At 42.3% G+C, this 13,549-nt stretch overlaps 1 protein-coding gene across 8 annotated transcripts in view; it reads right to left on the bottom strand.

Annotated features, from left to right (window-relative positions):
• Positions 1-11,293, bottom strand: part of UBE2D3 (ubiquitin conjugating enzyme E2 D3) — a 50,653-nt gene extending 39,360 nt beyond the window's left edge. For 2 of the 8 annotated variants that reach the window (XM_056803139.1, XM_007495868.2), the window contains exons 1-2: positions 8,144-8,520; positions 7,332-7,497 (exon numbers count right to left, since the gene is read on the bottom strand). In XM_056803139.1, coding sequence (XP_056659117.1) covers positions 7,332-7,355 — 24 coding nt within the window. In that variant the 5' untranslated portion in view covers positions 7,356-7,497; positions 8,144-8,520. Of the gene's footprint in view, positions 1-6,781; positions 6,956-7,331; positions 7,498-8,046; positions 8,102-8,143; positions 8,884-10,951 lie in introns of those variants that run through there. The other 6 variants (XM_007495866.2, XM_007495869.2, XM_056803142.1 and 3 more) reach the window with 6 other exon arrangements.
• Between the last annotated feature and the right edge of the window lie 2,256 nt (positions 11,294-13,549).

The raw sequence follows: 13,549 nt of genomic DNA, 5'->3' as shown, positions 1-13,549 counted from the left end.
TCTGTATCAGAGAGGTTAAAGAGACTTGATATGATAAAATAATTCCCCAAACTCAAATGAAAATAAGTAAAATTAAAGAATAAGCCAGGTTGTAACAACTACATTTTTAGTACAATAGTAATTGGAATTCATAAATGAAAAAGCATATTAAGCCTGTAACTCAAAAATTAAAACCAAAAACGTAATATCAAATCCATTTGCCAATTAAGTGCTATGTAGTATTTATGTAACCAATCTATTCATGTAGGGTCTAGAGCTATTAGAAAAGGGTATGAAAAAATAAAAGATGCTTGGTATACCTCTGAAACTTCTCTAAATTGCTGTAAAATAGATTTCCTTTAGGATTAGCTTTAGGACTAGACCAAGGAACCCCTTCATTCCCCCAAACTATTCCATTTTACAATCCCTCTTAATAAGTCATTTCCATCTTAAAGAAAACAGATTTAACAAGTAAAAGAACGTTGGCTTCTAATGGATGCTATTCAAAGCAGTGTTCTCTTTCAGAGATATTCCAACCAAACAGGATTATTCAAATGAGGAACTACTTCCCCAAAAACATTCCTTCCCTAGCCTTAACATTCCAACTAGAAAGACCCTTACTTACTTTCCTGGTAACAGGACATCCCTTCAAAGCCTAATTTAAATAGTATATTCTATTCATTAAATGAATTACCTGATTCTATCCTAGATGTAAACAATTTCTCCCTCTTTTGAATCTTTGTTATCTCTTTACTTAATATCTTTCTTATGAAATTAGTCTATTTTGCTTTGTAACATACTCAATAAACATTTATTAAATGCCTATTATGTTCCAGGCATTATGCCATGTACTGGGGACACAAGAAGAGGCAACAGACAAGTAAACAAATATATACAAAGCAAACCACATCTAGAAAAAATATTTAAAAGGAAAGCCCCAGAATTAAGAGGGATTAGGGAAGATTTTAGTTGGCACCTGAAGAAAGCCAGAAATGGTCAGTACTTGAGAACCAGAAGCAGAGAATTCTAGGCATGGGGAGACAAGAGAACATCCAAGTTGAGATGGAGTATCTTGTTTATGAACAGCCAAGAGGCCAGTGTCAGAAAGTAACTGTAAGAAAACTGGAAAGTAGAAGGGGCTAGGTTAAGGGCTTTGAATGCCAAATGGAGCATTTTGTATTTGTTCCTGAAGTTGATAAGCCACTGGAGTTTACAGAATACAGGAGTGACATGATCAAATCTATGTTTTAGGAAAATAGGGATGATAAAAGTGGGGTAGCTACTTGGGGGCAGCTGGGTGGCTCAGGGGATTGAGAGTTAGGCCTAGAGCAGGGAGGTCCTAGGTTCAAATCTGGCCTCAACACTTCCCAGCTGTGAGACCTTGGGCACTTAACCCCCATTGCCTAGCCCTTACTACTCTTCTGCCTTGGAACCAATACACAGTATTGATTCTAAAATGGAAGGCTAGGGTTTTAAAAGGGAAAAAAAAAGTCAGGTGACTTGAGGAATGACACCTAGGACCCCAGGTGACTTCAGAGAGGATCATGTCAGAAAGAGTTGCAAAAGTGAAATTGACAGGTCTTGGCAACAGCTTTTAATTTTTTTAAATTAAAACATAAAAGCTTTTATTTAAATTGAAGGGGGGTGCAGCATGCACGAGATTATATATGCCCCTACTATATTATAAATTATCTGAATGGAAGGGATTATTTTTAATATACCTCAATTTGCTGTTTTGCATTTTTTTTAAGGATTAACTAAAAAAAATCAAACCAATTAGGCTTTCTTTATAAAGACACTATACACGTGTAAATGAGTTTTAGTTAAAGGCATGACTGGTTACAGATCTTTTCCAGATTTGGTAAAGCATACAGGTTGGAAAGCATCAATTTTTTTTTTAATGTTTAAGAAAACAGGATAACACAGAGGGAAATGGTACCCTCGAGGGAAGAGGAGCTGAAGATTCATAGGCTAGTATATAGCTTCAAGGTCACAGAGCTCCAAATCATCAGGGGCAGGGAAATAGGTCTGGAATCAGCCTATCTGGGCTTGAGACTCAGCAACCTGTGTAGCCATGAGACAAGTCACTTCATCTCTTCATAAAATAAAGAATTGGACTCAATTTGTGAAGATCTTTTCCGGCTGTAAAATATGTGCCTCGTAACTCTAAGCCCAGTACTCTTTTCATAAAGATACTGGAATGGCACTGATCTAAAACCAAAACTTTATCTTCAATTTCAACTAGGGCCAACCTTGCTCACATCTTTCAAAGAGTATCCCCTCCCCCAAACAAGATTTCTATTTCAGATAGAAAGCAAGACACATAAAGGATATTTTTGAGTGAAGGCACAGCTCAGGTGTAGGATACAAACTTTAATGTTAACTAATCTTAGAAAGCAAGTATTTAAAGTCAAGGGAATCACAAAAATAATTTTGTAAAACCTTCTCATTTAATAGCTATAGAAACTAGAGGCCCAGGAGCCCAAGCTAACAATGAGATTCACTTGGCAAAATCCTGATAAAAACAACCAATTTCAAACTTAAAATGTTCAAAATTGAAATGGATAAAATTCAGCAAAAACAAACAAAAAACCACCTGAGCTATTTCCCTCTCTTCAAAGAAGCATTGTTAAAGGGAGGGAAGGGCAGTGACAGGAGTAGGGCCAGGTGAGTAAATTCCTTTAACCAAGGCATGTTGGCACTTTCTCTTAACTTAAAAAAAAAAAAGTTTCCCAGATCACTGAGAAGTTAAGTGACTTGCCAAGAACAACACAACCATTGTGTTAAGAATGGGACATGAAATAAATTCTTAAGGTCTGCTGGCTATAAACCACACCATAGCTACCCCTAGTAACTCAGACAAGGCTTTAAGAGTTGTCCCTTATAGTGTTACAGTATTGAATGCCTACTATGTGTTATACCCTGGGGATAAAAAAAAGGGGGGTGGGGGTGGAACAAGACTCCTGCTTTCCTTAGAAGCTCAATCTAATAGGGGAACATACAAAAATATTCACAGGAACAAAGAATATGGTATAGAAAGAATCTGGGGACAAGCGAACTCCAGAAATTAGGATTTTGACTGAGGCTTGAAAAAATCCAGGGCAAGAGAAAGCAACAATGAAATCCCAGATATGGGCAACATCCGATAGTACCTCAGAAGAGCAAAGAGGCCAGTCATTGGAGGATGGAAGGGGGGGAGGGGAGAGAGAAAGAGAAAAAGAGGGGAGGGGGTTGAGTGAGAGTGAGAGAGAGAGAGAGAGAGAGAGAGAGAGAGGTTATAGGAATTGAGCATCCAGCCAGAAGTGAACAAGACCCGAGTTAAAATCTAGCCTCAGACACTTATTGTGTGACCCTGGCCTGCTTGCCTCAGTTTCTTTAACTGTAAAATAGGAGTAATAACAGCACCTACCTCTCCTAGGACTGTTGTGATGATCAAATGAGATAGCATCTGTAAAAAGTGCTTGGCACATATTACATATATAAGAGCTAAACAAATGTTTATTTCTCTCTCCTTCCCTTCTATTTGATCCTGGAGGTTAATAGAAAGCCATTAAAGTTTATGGAATGGGAGGTGGGGTTACAGGGTCAGCCTTCTACTTTAGAAAGACCAATTTGATGTGAAGGATGGATTGGAGCTAGTGGCACTCTGAGGCTAAGTGATTTGACACAAAGTGTTTGTTGGAGACAATAGAACCCTGGTCTTCCTAGCTTTGAGGCCAATTCTCTAGCTCATTATTAAATTCAATCATTCAATTAAAAATATCACAATGATCTGTATAAAAAACTAAGGCACTTGAGAAATCCTGTTATTTACAGAAAACTAAATCTGGATAGTATAGCCAAGAAACACAATGTCTGGGGGCAGCTAGGTAGCACAGTGGATAGCCAGGCCTTTGAATCAGGAGGACCTGGGTTCAAATCTAGCGTCAGACACTTCCTAGCTGTGACTGAGCAAGTCACTTCTGATTGCCTAGCCATTGCAGCTCTTCTGTCTTAGAACTGATATTAAGACAGAAGGGTTAAAATTTTTAAAAAGGAAAAAAAAAGCAAAGAACAAACAATGCCTGGTACATAGCTGGTGATTAAAAAATGTTTTTTGTCGACTTTTAAAATTGAATTCTTCCAAACAGGTCAAATTGCATCATAGTAAATTTTACATAATATTTTATTTATTATTAATTTATTTATATTATTTTATAATATTTCTGTCTTAGAATCAATACTGCCTATTGTTCTAAGGTAGGAGAGCAGGAAGGGCTAAGCAATAGGAATTATGTGACTTGCCCAGGACCACACAGCTAGGAAGTGTCTGAATCCAAATATTATATAATGTTAACCATAAGGATTTCAAAATTGAAACCTATGAAAAATTACCAGGTTAAAGCAACATGCTTTTATTACTGTGAAAGGTCCTAGATAAAAAGATCTCTATTCTATATTCCAATACAAATGACAATCCATGTTGTCTTGGGGGAGTCACTTAATGTCCTCTCAGCTTCCATTTCCTGACCAGTAAAATGGCTACATATACATTAAATATTCCTTTGAGTTTATTCCAGAGATTTATTGCAGAGACACAAGAGCTGGAAGAAATCTTAGTGTTCCCTTGATAAGCCAATAGGCCCAGAGAAGTGAAGTTCCTTGTCTATGATCATAAAGTAGGTGGTAGGGGGCTGCTGGTTGGCTCAGTAGATTGAGAGCCAGACCTAGAGATGGGACCCAGCTGTGTGACCCTGGGCAAGTCACTTAACCCCCACTGCCTAGCCCTTACCGATACACAGTATTGACTCCAAGACGGAAAGGAAAGGGCTCAAATAAAGAAAGAAAGTAGGTGGCAAAGCCAGATGTTGAAATTAGAAGTTTCTGACTCTAAACCAGGCCTCTTTTCCTCTACATTATGCTTGACCTCTACAAAGCTATTACTGTGGAGATGCCCTAACTTCAGTTTTTTCATGAAGGAAAGTAAACTCAAATTTCATTAAATTATCATTGTTACAAGGCAAGTTTTACTAGGTGGAATTGGGGATTCCTATATTTACTCATACACACACAAATAAGGGTTTTTGAAAAAAAGAAAAGCATCTTTGGAAAAAAAGAAATGGGGGGGTAGAGAGGATTACATTAAAATAAAACCTAAGCTTTTTGAAATGAACAATACACTTGCATCATAGAAGTTTAGTGTCACCAATAAACCATTTATAAAACTACAATTCAAAATACATTAAGAGCTAGAGAACTTGTGCTTACTACATCCTAGCTCTGCCACTTATCACTTCTATCAATGGGGAAGTTATTAGTTCATTTCAGGGAGACCTTCCTTTCCTTATCTGTAAATAAAAGGATTGGACTAGATCAATGGTGTCACTCAAATGGGAAATTCCCCTTTGGCCACATACTGACCTAAAAAAGCCACAAATTAGCATTATCATCTATGTATTATTGCATTTATTTCTTTTGTTAAACATTTCCAATTCCATTTTGGTTTGGGTTGCACTTGGCCAGGAGTTTTGAAACCTCTGGACTAAATAACCTCAAGGTTCCAAACAAATGTAAATTGGTGAATACTAGGTTCAACTTGATGTGAACACAATGCTGCCAGTTCAAAAAGAGACAGTTATCTTAGGTTTTTATTTTAAGTGGCTAGTGAATATTCAGCAATTCTAAAACTAATAAGTATGTATTTTCTCGGTGCCACATTTGCAAAGGATATACTAAAATCTTATCCCAATTCTGAGCTTATGTTTTATTGGGCATAAGGATATGTACACCCATAAATAAAAAAATATATAAAATAAATTCAAGATATTTAGTAATAGGATCAGGGAAATCAAAAAAAGCATTCAAATAGAAGTGGGAGAAGGGTCTTGAGCTGAACTGTGCAGCAATTCTCAACCACCTAAGACCTACCTGTTTGATGAAGGAGTATAACTTGGAGGATATTTAGACCAGTAATTAGGTAAGGAAGAATCTTTTAAGATTCATGGATTGTTAAGAGCTGAAGAAACTAATTTGGAAAATCATCTAGGTCAACCCCCTCTCATTTTACAAATGAGGAACTAAGGAGAGTAATTTGCCCAAGCTCAGACAGCTAGTTAAGTAGCATTGTCAAGACACCAAAGCAAAAATCAAGACTTTAGTATGATAGGCAAGTATTCTCCTTGCACCAAGGGGATGCAAACTTAATAATCCATAGCCCCTTCCAGCATTTTAATATTTGGGGTCTTGCCTAGCAAAGCAAATGTTAAAATACCGACCATACACTTTCGAAATTCATTCTAATGATAAATTACTATAGAGATAAAACTTATTTCAACTACTTTAAAGTTTTTGGTTTCAATAGTTCCCCAAATAAAACTTCTTTTCGGTAATTATTAGATTAAAATCCCTTTCTAGTTCCTGGGAAGACTGAGTCCATGACTAAACCTTCGTTTTTCTTGTAGTTTGTTGTAAATACCCCACCAGCCTGGATGGTGTAAGAGCCAAACCCTGAATAATACGCAACTGAGGCACAAACTTAAAAAATTTCCATCGGTCATTTTCTTAGCCCTATTAAATTTCTGAGCCTGTACCCACCGGACAGCCCCCGCGGACCAAGGCCACATTAAACAAACTATCGCGTGTAGGCCTGTCACATTAGAGCCCAAAGAGATAACAGAGAACCAGGCAAAGCCGCCGCCATCTTAAATTGCGGGACCGAAGTTAGAGCAAGAAAAGGATCTTCCACCAACAGCGCCCCGGCTTCCTCCACCCCTTCCGCTTCGGAAAAACAAGAGATTCTCGGCAACTTGAATCAGAATCCTACCCGCATCAATTGGCAAAGCCACCATCTCTCCCCTAAAAAATGCCGGTGAGGGCGCCAGGGCCTCCCTCTCTCTGGCTCGACATTGTGTCTGAGTCTCCTGCAGTTCAGGCCTGGGGGCGCAGGAGACCCCCGGGGGGCGCACTCGCGGCCACACGTCCCGGGGCCCCGGAAGAAGATCTCCGTGACTCACTCCGCACCTCCCCCACAATCTTATACCCATTTTACTGAGGGAGTCCCCCCAGTTACAGGGGCACAAATGGGGCACCGGGCGGCCCCCAAGGTCACACAGGCGCATCTCTCTGCCTCCCCCCACCCTAGACCCGGGGCCCGGCTCCCATGCTACGACGCAACTTCATGCGGCGCTTCCTGGGCTGCTCAATCAGGAAAGGGGGAGCCCCTAGAAAGGAAGCAACTCTGGCACCACTTCAGGACCCCCCCGGGCTGGGAGGGGCGCCCAGCCCGGGGGGTTCTAGACGGCCCTGGAGAATCCGGGTCCCGGCCCGCCACAAGCACAAGAGGCTCCCACCCTCCAGCAGCCAGGGTTATTTACCTTATTAATCCGTTTCAGCGCCATGGTGTGTGCTTCTTTCCGCCTGATTCCTCGCTCTCTCGATGGGCAGATGGGTCCGGCCAAAAACTCTGATTATCCCGGGCGGCGGGGAGGGGTTGGGGGAGGGGATCTCTCTTCTCACACCGGCTCCGCCCGACACAGGCGCCTTGTGCAAAAACGGAGCAGATCAGCACTCGCCCGGGCCCAGAAGTGCCCACCCCCAAAACCGTCGCGATCCGGGGTCCGGGCGTAAGCCGCGACGCCGCCCTCCAGCCCCGAGGGTAGCGTCAGCAAGGGAGGCCGCGAGTCCGACCTCCCAGGAGCCAAGAGGGGGCTGGGTGCGGTGTCGGGGTCGGGTCCGGGGAGGAGCCGGGGCCTAGGCCGCGCCGCGCCGGCGTCACCGGAGCCGAGGGGGGGAGGGGACGACCGGCCGGCCGCTGGGGGCCCGGACCCGCTCGTCTTCGCTCCCAGAAGAAGCGGCTGGGGAGGGCGAGAAGCCAGGGGGTTCGAGCGGGATCCGAAGGGGCTGGGGCCGTAGCTATCCGTGCCGCCCCGGACACCGCCGCACTCTCCGCCTTCCAGGCGCGTGCACGCGCGCTCCCGTCCCGCTGCTGCCGCCACCGCCACCTCCACCACCATCACCATCACCACTACGCGCCCGCGCCGCCCCAGGCCCCGGCGCGCGCAGCACCCCCTCCCCCCCTACTCCCCCTACCTCCCGCGCGAGCGGGCCAGGCTCCCCCGGCCTCCCCTCCCCTCCTCACCCCACCCAACTGGCTGGCCGCTCAAACCCACCCCACCTCCCCGCTTACCCGGCCAGCCCTAGGCGGCCGGCCTCCCCTTCCCCTAGTCATCCACACCCACGCGTACAGAGGGGCCGGGGCCTCCCTCAAGCTGCGGCCTCGGCCTCCTCCCCGCGCGGCAGCTGGTGCCTCCCCGGCCCTACGGGGCTCACGCGCACGACACAGCCACAAGATGTCCGCTCTGACGGAACTACTGCCAGCTGCCACGCTCCGCCCCTCCCCCGCCAGGCCCCTTCACCGCCGCCGGTATCAGTCCGCCAACGCCGCTGTCGCGAGGACTGGACGAGGACGAGGAGAGCGGAGGGGAATGGTTAACTTCCTACTCCTCCTGAGCTGAGAACCGGGACTGGGGGTGCTCTCCCTTCTTCTACCCCAAAAGACGGAATCCTTACTAAACGAATGGGAGGTTCGGCAGAAAGGGCGGGGGTGGGAGGCGGGTCATGGACTGAGGAGGGAGGAGAGCAAACTGGAGGCGGAAATTCTTAGGCTGAGAGAAGCATCGAGAACCGGAAGGAGACCATGGGGGGGGGGAAGTAGTGAAGGCGGCTGCGGCGCGGTCCCCACGCCCCTCCTCGCTTGTTAGTGGGGAGACCGAATCTCGCGAGAATCCTGTTGCCGGCTGGTAGTCCCGGCGGCTTGGCATTTACGGGACAGGGGGAGGGGCGAGGGAGGAGGTTGGGGTCGTTTTCGTAATGGATACCCTCGGTTCCCTCTTTTCTTCCCCCCCGCTGCCCCGTACTCTAACTCTCGCGAGAGTTTAGTAGGGAAACTGGAATGAGCCCCGTGCCGGGAACTAGCCGGAAGAATTACGCAGGCAGCATAGAGAGGAAATGGAATTCCCCGGGGCGCGTGCACATTTTCGGATGATGACGAGCTCTCCTTCTCTGCGTCCAATCAGAGAAGGGTGAAGGGAGGGGCTTGGGCCTGATAGGATGTTGCGTCAATTAGACGGCACCTTCCTCGAACGTGCCCCTGATGGAGGGGTGATCCTTGACAGTTCGGGAGGGCCGTGCTGAGGAGCCAGAAATGGGATGTACTTCTTTTAAGTTCCCTTCAGAATATTCCCTGTAGAACTTTTGAATCGGTTGCCCCGGAATCCCCGGAGCAGGCCACCTGAATGTGGATCAAAGGCCTGGGCCAAAATTAAAAGAAGAGTCTGACGACCTCAACAAGCTGGCAATGTATAGTTGGCAACCCTAAATACCGCGATCTAGGAGAAAGCAGTCTTATGGCTTTTCAATATCAAATGAACTTTGAGGTTGAACAAGATGACTGATACTATGGTTTTGTAATAATTTTTGGAATAAAATCATCCCTAATTTTTAAGGTTTTATACTTGGAAGGGATTCTTGATATAAGAGTTTTACAGTGAGAAATCCTAACATTTCTCTTAATTCAAAAAAATTTTAATTGCCTGTTAACACCTAAGGGATACTGTTCTGTGGGTTGTGGATAACAAAGAAAAACCAAAAATCCCTTACCCTCAAAGAACTTATGCTACAGTAGGAAACAATTCGAGAGACTGCACAGTATATACAAAGTAACTGCCCAGATGGCATTAGCAACTGAAAGGATATAAAATTTTTTAAAAGAAAATTAAAGTTTTTCATTGCACAAGCTATATTTAAACACTTTTGACAGAACCTGAAAATACTCTTAATTTCTCAGATGTCCACCACCTAGGTAAATAAGGTAACCTGATAGCTTTTAGCACATCTACTCACCTCAGAGGCTATACAGAGGGCCTTCTCCCCAGCCTCTACCCCTTTGTCTCTTCCTTTGGATTCTGCATTAACCCCTTTTTGTCTCTCTTAACTAACCCTTTTGATTTTGATTTGTTCAGTTGAGTTTTATATTTCCTGTTAATTTAAGAAGGAGGTAATATATTGTTATAAACTAATTAAACTTCCACTTAAGAGAATTATGGGAGAATATGGACAAGAATCATATGGGATGAGACAATATAGATAGATTATAATCTTTGACAGTTTTTTTTTTCCCTAGCAGTAGTCTGTGACAATTTATGCTGGCTTTGGTTCAGAGGATTTATAAAAACACATACCATTATTTTCATACTGCTATAGCTTGCTACATGTTAGCAAGTTGCATTTTCTGAGTGAACCCACACTCAGTTTTAATTATGAGATCACTGGGGCATTGTTCATACCCTTGGTACCCTGGTTTTAAAGTAATAGTATTAATATTAGTAATATGGGCATTTTTGTCCCCAAAGAACTTTGTACTTCTCGTGACTTACCCATGATATATGTATATATTACTATTTCATTGTGTTAATATAAAAATAAGAATTAAGATTAAGTGGCTTGTTAATAATCACTAAGTTTGGCAAGATCACAATGAGAGGCACAAATTCAATATAATGAATAAGATTCAATGTCATATGATGAATAAATTATATCATAAATATCAATTTATACTTTTGAGGTGCATTAACTTTTTTTCTAAACCCTTATCTTCTGTTTTAGAATCAATACTTGTGTGTCAGTTCCAAGGCTAAAGAGCAGTAACAACTAGGCATTGAGGGTTAAGTGACTTGCCCAGAGGCACACAGCTAGGAAGTGTTTGAGGCTAGATTTGAACCCAGGACCTCCTGGTCTCTAGGCCTGGCTCTTAGTCTGCTGAGCCAACTAGTAGCCCCCTGCATTAACTCTTTTGTTACCATTATGGCACCTAATAGATTTAAAGACATAGTGGACTTATAAAAAGAATTGGTTCACAAAACTTTTCACAAGTCCTCATACTTACAACATAGAAATGATGCATCCTATGATAGTAATAATCTTATCTGAAACTCACCTATCCGGCAATCTCATCTATCTGGAACACAAGCAAAAGCCAGCAGACAAGGAGCAAAGGTCTCTGAGTATTCAAAATAGTTGTTATAAAATCCAAGCTTGAAGTTCTTTCACTAACCTTACTTATAGGAGAGGCCATGGGGACTTCACTCAGAGCCTATTAACTCTTCTTTTGCAATATAATAAGTTTGATAAGCTAGTTTCCAAGTCTACTCTCAGACTAGAAACAGTAAAGTAGACAGGAGAAAGTCTACTGAAGGTACACTGACAGCATGGAAAACTGCGGAGAGCCAGATACCAAGAAATGAGAAAAACTAGATATAGACACAAGAAAAAAAAACACACCGGTCTGGGGCCATTTAGTATAAGGGCAAACAGACCTAAACACTTCATTAGGTCTTGATGGCATCACTCTTACATCACAGTAAGTGATGTTCATAATAATGATGCTGAGTCATCTTCATGGAAAGATTAAATTATGTTCTGTATACTGTTTAAAAAGTAAAGGAAGTATGGAATACCATAGTACCTTAAAGCAGGAGAAATTTAGAAAGATTTCAAACCAGAAACAGCTAACCTTTTTTTAAAGTTTTGTTGCATACATAGATAAACATTTGTTTGTAGAACTTGGCTATTCAGAATGACTCATGACTAAGGAAGGACTGGACCCATGATGTCATTGACACAGATTAACTCCTAAAGAGCTCCCTTAACCAATATAAGTTGGGACCTCCTCTTAGAGTATGTGACTTGCTCAGGGTCACAGCCAGTATGTAACAAAGTTGAAGCCAATTGATAGCTCAGGGGCCAAATATCCACTAAACCAGTAATGGCGAACCTTTTAGAAACTGAGTGCCCCAACCGGAACCCTCATGCCACATGTGAGGGCTGCCCCCTGGATAGCTGCTCTAATAACTCAAAGAGTTTTACAGTCTATACCTTTCTACATACATACAACCCTGTGAAATAAGGAGTACGTTTTATTCCACCTTCACAGATAAGGAAACTGATTGCTACAGTTAGTAAGGGTTGAATTTTGGACTGACACTCAAATTCATGTCTTCTAGTTAAAGGTTCACTGTTTTCCTTCCTTTTCTTTTTTAAAAAATATATCATTCCGATTGAGAGCCAAGGCTAGAGATGGGAGGTCCTAGGTTCAAGTCTGGCCTCAGACAGTTCTCAGCTGTCTGACCCTGGGCAAATCACTTAACGCCCATTGCTTAGTCCTTACTATTCTTCTGCCTTGGAACCAATACACAGTATTGATTCCAAGACAGAAGGTAAGGGTTTAAAAAAATATATATCATTCCCTAGGGGCTTTGGACAGCTCTCCCCCCCCTTTAAATTTTATATTAACTCCTTAAGACATTTTACTAAAAGTGATTATCTGACACAATGGTGTCAAACTCAAATAGAAACAAATCCCTATAAGCCACATGTTGACTTAGAAAAAGCACAAATTAGCATTTATGTTGCATTTTTTTTTAACCCTTACCTTTCATCTTAGAATCAGTACTATGTGCTGGTTCTAAGGCAGAAGAGTAGTAAGGGCTAGGCAATGGGGGTTAAATGACTAGCCCAAGGTCACAGAGCTATGAAATGTCTGAGGTCAAATTTGAACCTAGGACTTCCGGTCTCTAGGCCTGCTCTCAATCCGTTGAGCCACCCAGCTGCCCCTATGTTGCATTTTTATTAAGTGTTTCTCAATTTCATTTTAACCTGGGTCAGCCACACGCAAATTCAGGAATTTTCCTGTCCAAGAATTTGATACTTCTGAATCTATTAGATTCTCATAGATAAGGGAAACCCAGAAACCCTAGGTGGCCTTAAATCTCACTCTGATCAAGTTACTGAACCTCCAGCACCTTAGATAATACCCTAGTATCATACAATTATGTATTTAGATTTCGAAGGGTCTTAGAGAGCATCTAGAATAGACTTTACCAATAAGAACTGAGAGCTAAGCAAGTTGCAGTTTCTGAGGTGTGAGATCTTTCTAATTCCAAGTCTAGGACTCTACCCACTAAGCCATGTTTCTTCTCAGAAGGTAAGGAGGTAAATCATACCTACTAAGTAATAGGCTGATTGTGATCCTTCTTAGCATACTGAAGACACACAAAATTCCTCCCATGCTGATCAAACCACAGTTACTTTGTGTATTCATGTATTAACTACTTATTCCACACCTACAAACAAGTGATGAGTTACTAGACTATGGGCAGTACAAAGGGCCTGAGGAATTTAATGAAGCTATGAGTCATATTTTAAATTTACAATAAAATTGTATTTGCTGGTGATACTTTTTTGGCCAGTACTGAGCAGTTATAGTAGCTAAGGGGAAGCCATTGAACTTTCTTGTGGATATCCACACATAAAAAATATAATTAATGTGAATCAATATAACAACTTACCAGGATACTACATTTGTATTTTTAGACTTCAAAATTTTGTCATTTTTTTTAGGTTTGGGAAACACTGAAGACAATACAAAGGACATAATTTTATCAATTTATTTAATTTAATTAAATTATATACATGTGGTACCACTTCCCATGTTTTCTTTGGAATATTATGTATAAAAATGTTTGACAAATAAAAA

Source organism: Monodelphis domestica, chromosome 6 (genome assembly GCF_027887165.1).
Source record: "Monodelphis domestica isolate mMonDom1 chromosome 6, mMonDom1.pri, whole genome shotgun sequence".
In the NCBI taxonomy this organism is placed as follows: Eukaryota; Metazoa; Chordata; class Mammalia; order Didelphimorphia; family Didelphidae; genus Monodelphis; species Monodelphis domestica.
Note: the sequence above shows the minus strand (reverse complement) of the source record. Positions and strands in the feature narration are given on the sequence as shown.